This window comes from Trichechus manatus, unplaced genomic scaffold, assembly GCF_000243295.1.
Source record: "Trichechus manatus latirostris isolate Lorelei unplaced genomic scaffold, TriManLat1.0 scaffold00009, whole genome shotgun sequence".
Taxonomy (NCBI): Eukaryota; Metazoa; Chordata; class Mammalia; order Sirenia; family Trichechidae; genus Trichechus; species Trichechus manatus.
Window position 1 is genome coordinate 23,725,431 of NW_004443945.1, and position 7,896 is coordinate 23,733,326.

At 37.3% G+C, this 7,896-nt stretch overlaps 1 protein-coding gene across 8 annotated transcripts in view; it reads right to left on the reverse strand.

The window, feature by feature from the left end:
* DPY19L4 (dpy-19 like 4) overlaps positions 1-7,896 on the reverse strand; it is a 64,132-nt gene that overhangs the window by 31,771 nt on the left and 24,465 nt on the right. For all 8 annotated transcript variants that reach the window (XM_023726070.1, XM_023726069.1, XM_023726067.1 and 5 more), the window contains 5 exons: positions 6,357-6,480; positions 5,774-5,908; positions 1,174-1,305; positions 978-1,076; positions 349-422 (listed from right to left, as the gene is read on the reverse strand). In XM_023726070.1, coding sequence (XP_023581838.1) covers positions 349-422; positions 978-1,076; positions 1,174-1,305; positions 5,774-5,908; positions 6,357-6,480 — 564 coding nt within the window. The remainder of the gene's footprint in view (positions 1-348; positions 423-977; positions 1,077-1,173; positions 1,306-5,773; positions 5,909-6,356; positions 6,481-7,896) is intronic.

A 7,896-nucleotide genomic window follows, 5' to 3' on the forward strand; every position in this document is an offset into this window, starting at 1 on the left:
CTCTTGAGATATAAAAGACAGAAGTGAGCAGTGAGACAGGGGGACCTCATACCATCAAGAAAGCAGGGCTGGGAGCAGAGCGTGTCCTTTGGACCGGGGTTCCTGCGCCGAAAAGCTCCTAGTCTGGAGGAACACTGAAGAGAAGAAGGCTGACAGAGAGAAAAAGCCTTCCGCTGGAGCTGATGCCCTGAATTTCGACTTTTAGCCTACTTTGACTATGAGGAAATAAACTTCTCTTCATTAAAACCATCCACTTGCGGTATTTCTGTTATGGCAGTACTAGATGACTAAGACAAATGGCAACGAGTTTCAGTTTTTATAGAGTTAGTTACATAATCTAAAACTTACTTAGTCATATTTAGTCCAAATTTTACTTCAAGGAATTTCAGCATGTGCCCATTTTCTTTGTGTGGGACAAACATCTAAAGGAGAAAAAAGCTGGTTAAACAGAGGATGATTAGCTATGCTTAGAGAATAAGCCTTTACCCAATACTAGGTATAGAAAACACAGTAGGACTACGAAATAAAAACATGAATTAAGTAATATATGGTGTGAATATGAAGCAAGGAGATTTATTTGTGTAAGTCAATCACATTACTTCATACTTAAGCATAAAACTATAACGGGGTAGTAAGAAAATACCAATTTTATTTCACCTTGCTTAAGTAATTTACCCCACTCTTCTGAATACCATTTACCTCAATAATTTATTCCATATATTGTTTAATGTTAATTGGGTAATGATGTTATTTTAAATTAAATGAAAAAGTGTATTTCTTTTTAAAAAAAAAAGTATAGAGAAAAGAATTAAAATCCTACTTGCTCACCCAATATGCTAGTTATGATCACTGTTCAACTCAAAATTATACTGTACAAGCTCTGTTATCTTGCTATCTTATTATTCTTGCTAAAAATTACTCCAGTATATTTTATTATTCAGTTTGCTCTATTATATGAACCTCAGATGGTTACTTACCTTCATTACAATATTGAATGTCACTGTCAGAGTACACACCAAGTAAAAATTAATCACTTTAATCATCTTAGCTACAAAAGTTCCTTTCTTCACATTCAGCTGTGGGAGAAAATATACGTGAACGAAGAAATGAGTTATAAAAAAATCAACATTTAAAAATTAATCACAAGAATGATAAAAAGGGAAATCTAATTACCTGAAGGTACTTAGCAAGCATTAAGGCTGCTACTAAACTCAATAAAGGAGACACCAATAAAGCTGGATTCTCAAACTGAAGCAAATACCCCAGAAACAGAGAAAATACATAGATTTTATAAACTTCATGAACCTGTTGGGAAAATAAAGTGAATGAGAATAAACTAAATTTTATAGTACATCTTGTGATTAGTTTTGTTTAGAATAGATTTGATTACAATTATAAAGTAAATGCTCTACTAGAATTTAAGACAATATTACGCTCTGGCAAATGTTCAATTCATATTTTTAATGCTATGGTATATAATGAATTTAACACTTTCTTTTTAGAAAGAACCCCCCAGAAACAAAGTAAAGAGTTTTAAAACCACATGTGTCTAAATCATGCTGGAAGCCATCTAAGATACAGCTATTGGTCTCTACTCGTCCAGAACAAAAGAGAAAAAAGGAAACTAAAGACTCAGAAAAGAAAGTAGTTTACAAGACTAACAGTCTACACAAAGCACAGCCTCATCTATCCTGAGACCAGAAGAACTAGACAGTACCCAGCTACCACTACTGATTCTGATCAGGGCCACAACAGATGGATCCTGATAGAACGGGAGGAAAATGTGGGACAGAACTCAAATTCTTAAAAAGTCCAGACTTACTGGACCAGTTGAGACTACAGAACTCCTCAAGATTATCGCCCTGAGATACTCTTTATTTATGTTTATTATTGTACATTAGGTGAAAGTTTACAGAGCAAATTAGTTTCCCATTTGATAGTTTGTACAAAAAGTATTTCATGATCTTGGTTTCATTCCCCATAATGTGTGAGCACTCTCCCCATTTCTGCCCTGGGTTCCCCGTTTCCTTTAGTCCTGATTTTCTACTCCTTCCTACCTTCGCATCTTTGCTTTTGGGCAGATATTACCCTTTGATATCCTGTAATTAATTGTTATAAGGAGTACGTTCCTATCAGGTGTTGTTGTGTATCTTACGGGCTTGTCTATCGTTTGGCTGGGAGGTAGTCTCTGGGAATGGCTTCAGTTCCAGGTCAGAAGGTTCTTAGGATCATAGTCTCAGGAGTTCCTCTAGTCTCTGTCAGACCAGTTAAGTCTGGTCTTTTTTGTGAATTTGATTTTTTGTTCTGCAATTTTGTTTCCTGCTCTGTCTAGGACCCTGTGTTATGATCCTTGTCAGAGCGGTCGGTAGTGCTAGGCAGGCACCATCTAGTTCTTCTGGTCTCAGGGTTGTGTAGGCTGTGGTTCATGTGGTCCATTACTCCTTTGGAGTAATTGCGCCCTTGGGTCTTTGGTTTTCTTAATTCTCCTTTGCTCTGGGTGGCAAGAGATCAACAACTGTATCTTAAAAGGCCTCTCGCAAGTTTTTAAGACACCAGATGCTACCCTGAGATACTCATTAAACCTTAAACTGAAATTACCCCTTGAGCTAATCTTTTGATTGGTTCATAAAATAAAGAATATCATCTGTGAGTAATGAGCTTCTTTAAAAAATCATCTACGGGAGACCAAATGGTCAAAAATTACTCTAAAGCAAAGATAAGAAGGTAAGGGGGCAGGGAAACCAGAGTACTGGAAATGGTACAACCAGAATGGAATGAATGAGAATGATGACATATTGTGAAAAATGTAACCAATATCACTGAATAATCTGTGTAGAAATTGTTAAATGGGAACTTAATTTGTTGTGTAAACTTTCACGTTAAACATAATAAAACATTATTTTAAACAAAAAATCATGCTCGAGGAACATTCTTTAGTCCCAGGCTCTGGCTTAATTTCACTTGGCTTGCCCAAAGTTTTATGTTCCCTATTATTAAAATCCATCTTTATACAAATTTGCAAAAATTACAAGAATCTGTAAAATTCATAGTTCTTGGAGGCAATTCCAAACGCAACCCAGTGAAAATTTATGATGAAATATACACCCACAGAAAAGTATTTTTGCTTTTGGTCCAGTTACTACATAACAATTATCCTAAGAAAGTTAAATTCAATGTCCTAATACAAGATCTCCCAGGAAAGTGATATGTCTTACTAGATTTCTTTTGTAAACTTAAATAGTATAATTATTTAATCTATCATGAAGTTAATGAATTTTAGAAAGGGAACATTAAGTTGAAACCCAGGCATTATTAGTTAACGAAAGAAGTCAAAAGGCAGTGTGTTAAAAGTAAAAAAATAAAACAAAACGAGAAAGAAATTCCTAAGAATATAGAGCCATTAAAAAAAAGAAAACAAGGTATTTAACTGTTGGAAGTCAGGATGCTAGCTACTCTTGGGGGGCTAAAGTAGTGACTGGAGAGGTCACCATGGGGTCTTCTGGTTACTAGTAATGTTCTCTTTCTTCATTTGGGTGCTGGATCTGCACGTGTGCTGGCTCTGCGCATGTGTGCCAGTTACTGAGTAACTGTCTATCAGTTCCAAACTCACCCTCTATGCTCTGCCTTATAATGCTGGGGATGGGACTCTGAACTGCGTTTTTGCTTTTCCAGTTGGCTCCCTGCTAAACTCTGCCAAGAGGGAATGCTAGAGGGAGATTGCAAGGTTGGAGGCGAACTGCCAACCTTTTGGTTAGCAGCCATAGCTCTTAAGCACTACACCACCAGCGTTACCAAGGTTGGAGGAGGAGGAAACAATTTGCTTTCTGTTGCTTCCTGTCTGCCTGCAGTTCCTAATATCACTATCAGTAGAACTTCACCCCGACAAAAACAATTCCTTCCTGCTGAAGCAGCTGAATGCAGTTGAAGTTTTTCCAACACCTGAAGAACCAGCTTCACTGTACCCTCTCGCCCCGGGGACCCCGAGACCAGCCAACCAGAGCCTTATCCTCAGAGGTGTGCATCCCAGTTCCACAGGGCTGTTCTTTTTAGCTCAGAGACAGCAGCAAAGCTGAGCAATGGTCCCTCCTCAGAGGTTTAAGTTTCAGCTTCATGTGGTCCCTCCTTTGTATTTCTAAGCTTTAATAATTCCAAAGACTTCCCCTTATTCCCTCAGCCCTAGGGGATGTACCTGCTTCCTGCAGTTGCTACCACTAGGATACCTGAGTTCTTTTTATCCTTCTGATTAATGAGTTAACAACATTATGCCTGGTTAACAATTCTTTACATTAAATTAAATTCAAATAAATATTGGGACTCATCAGGGTTCTGGACCATCTGGGCATATGAAATGAAGAAAAAGAAGAGAAGAGCAAGACATAAGAAGTACCGAATAAATGTTTGGTAAAGGGAAGAAAGATAAGAAAGGAAAACCTTTATCTACTGCTGATGGGAGCATAAACTAACATAACCACTCTGGAGAAAGGCTTGACATTATTTAGTTAGGTTGAATATATACATACACTTTGACTTATAATTCCATTACTAGGTATACACTCCAGAGAAATCTTGTACATATGTGAGAGGTGACACATATAAGAATGCTAACAGCAGCACTGGTCATATGAACAATACACTAGAAAAAAACAAAATGTCCATCAACAATATAAATTAAAAAAAATAAATGAAATATAGTTCGTATATCACTGTCGATGGATCTCAAAAGCAAATCAGGTAAAAGTAAATAATGTATTATTTAAAATATATATTTTTAGGAATATATAGATAGGCAGCAAAAATAATTTTTTAAAAAGGAAAAGATTAACAAATTCAGGAATAGTTAGCCTCTGTCAGGGAAGGAGCAGGATATGACTTAGGAAGAGTAAAAGAGGGACCTTCCAGGATATTTAAATATCCCATTTCTTCACCTGGGTGGTAAAATACTCATATTTTATTCTATAAACTGATATTCAGCATGCATATACTCTTTTGTACATGTTTTATATTCCTTTTTTTTTTTTTTTAAATAAACAAAGAGAAGGAGGAGGCATGGCCAGAAATAGAGAGGAAACACAGGGGTGACTTGAATTAAGAAGGCTGTGTCTAAGGAATTTTCAAAGTGCTCCTAAAAGTGCTGGGGGAGAATGAGTTCAGTAATCTTTTTAGTATAGGCATAAATCCTTCAAAATAAACCTTAAAAGCTAATTTTTTTTTTAATTGTGCCTTAGGTGAACGTTTACCGCTTAAGTCAGTTTCTCATAGAAAAATTTATACACGTATTGTCATGTGACCCTAGCTGCAATCCCTACAATGTGACAGCACACTCCCCCTTTCCACCCTGGGCTTCCCGTGTCCATTCAACCAGCTCCTATCCCTTTCTGCCTTCTCATCCTGCCTCTGGACAGGAGCTGCCCATTGAGTCTTGTGTATCTACTTGAACTAGGAAACACACTCTTCACGAGTATTATTTTATGTTTTATAGCCCAGTCTAATCTTTGTCTGAAGAGTTGGCCTCGGGAATGGTTTTAGTTCTGGGTTAACAGAGAGTCCAGGGGTCATGTCTTCTGGGGTTCCTCTAGTCTCAATGAGACCATTAAGTCTGGTCTTTTCACGTGAATTTGAGTGCTGCACCCAACTTTTCTCCTGCTCCGTCCGGGATTCTGTTGCATTCTCTGTCAGGGCAGTCATTGGTGGTAAAAGCTAAATGGTTTTAAGATACAACACTACTAAAACATTTACTCTAGATTTAAAATCAGAATTTCAAAATGCCATATACCTTGTCACTTTGCTCCAGTGAAAAGCTATCTAGCAGGAATAGAGATATAGCTTGGAGAAACAGGAGATAGTGGCTGTATTCCCACATCATCATAAAAGTGTAAGTTGAAGCACTCATCAATAAGTAGCAAAACCTCTAGGGAAAACAAAAAGAAAGGAACTAAATATCAATGGCCTTATTACTATAAAAAACCTATGTGGTTTTTACCTCAAAGTTGCAGTTCTGCTATTGGTTCAACTTTAAGCTACATAACTCTTGAAGCTTCATTTTTAAATCACGTAACTATTACTAAACCCTTACATAAAGAATAAGATTTTAGATCAAGCACTCTAGAAAGAGAAATCAACCATTGTCCCTCAGTGTTCACCATCATATTAAGAACTTCAGGAAGACAAAGGAAAAAAATAATTTATTGTTAATCAGATTACAGAATAACAGTATTATTCTTTATATCCTTTACTATGTAGTAACTAGGTTTCATGGAATATAACTTAACTTTTAATATGACTAGCTTTAAAATGATGTGCCACATTTGCAATGTATTTGAATTAACTGTGATTGATAAAACAGATGTGAATCTTACCTCTGTGTAAGTATTTAAATTGCTTTTTAAATAGCCTGTAAGTGCAGCAACTTGACATGCAAAATATGGTAATGCCCAGTTTTCTCTTAAAGGAATGGAGTATTCAATTCTTGTTGTATCTACCCTAAAATAAACCACAGATGAACATTAACATAACAAGACGTTATGCTGTGTAACACTATACTTTCAAAGCACTTTCATACCTATCTCACTGTTCAACATGACAATCCTATGAGGCAGGCATAGACAGAACCACCACTGGCCTATACAGCATCATTGGGCAAATTAATAGTATCTCACATACCCCTCACCTCTCCATCCACCCTCCCCCTGACAAGGAATACTCAGTGCTGTTGTGCACTGCTTGGTGAACAGATGGGCCTCTGTGAGAATTTGAAAAAGGTATCCCTTTGTGAGCAGACATAGCCCCTGCTAAGGCACACAGCTTGTTGCACTTCTTGGATTTCAGCCCCTACCCTCCTCACTGCCCCTGACGAGACAGCTACCCTTCTCTAGAGCACAATCTGCACTACCATAATCAACCGGCCTGGGGAGCCAAAGTTCTTATCCCCCTTCAAATAAGGAATAGGAAGCTCAGAGAGGTGATATGATTTAAACAAGATGGGCATGTTTGCACGTATAGCTAACGGGTGGCACAACTGGGATTTTTTTAAACCCAGAATTAACAATACAGTTCATGAAGGAGCCCTGTTAGCATAACAGTTAAGAGCTCTGCTGCTATCTAAAAGGTTGGCGGGTCAAAGTAACCCAACGGCTTCACGTGAGAAACACCTGGTGATTTGCTCTTGTACAGATTACAGCTAGAAAACCCTACAGAGCGGCTCTCCTCTGTCACATGGAGTCTCTATGAGTTGAAAATCAACTCAGCGGCACCTAACAAGAAGTCCTTCGTGGGACATATCTAGAGATCTTTGAGAATTCCAAGAATCTCAAACAAGGAAATGTTTCGTAGGCTCCTCCTAAATTTCACCTAGATCACTTTTCATTGAGAGCTTGTTTCCTGCGCATATCCTCACAAATGGACTACCTTTTCAACAATCATTAAGTTTGGATATCTGACAATGGCCAATTTCCATACAAAAGCAAAGGTGCTATTATTTTTTTTTACAAGATTACGAAAATTGCTGCATAACTCTCACAAGTAACAGAGATGGGCATGTTTGCATGTATTTTGGTTCATACACTAGCCAAGTGACATACTTCTGCATAGTAGAGTTAGTAAGTTACATTTCCAGTCATAACTATTATGAGCTGCTGGGTTGTTTGCAAACAGTCAATACTACAAATATTAAATTCTAATTGGTCAAAAATCTACAGTTGCTCGAAAGGTTAGATATGAAGATTAGGGGGCACTGAGTTTTTGACAATGGTGGAGGAATAATTTGGAAAAGGAGGGTGAGAATGGTTGCACAACTTGAAGAATATAATCAATGTCACTGAACTGTACATGCAGAAATGTTGAACTGATATATGTTTGGCTGTGTATATTTTCAACAACAAAAAAATAAATAAATTATTT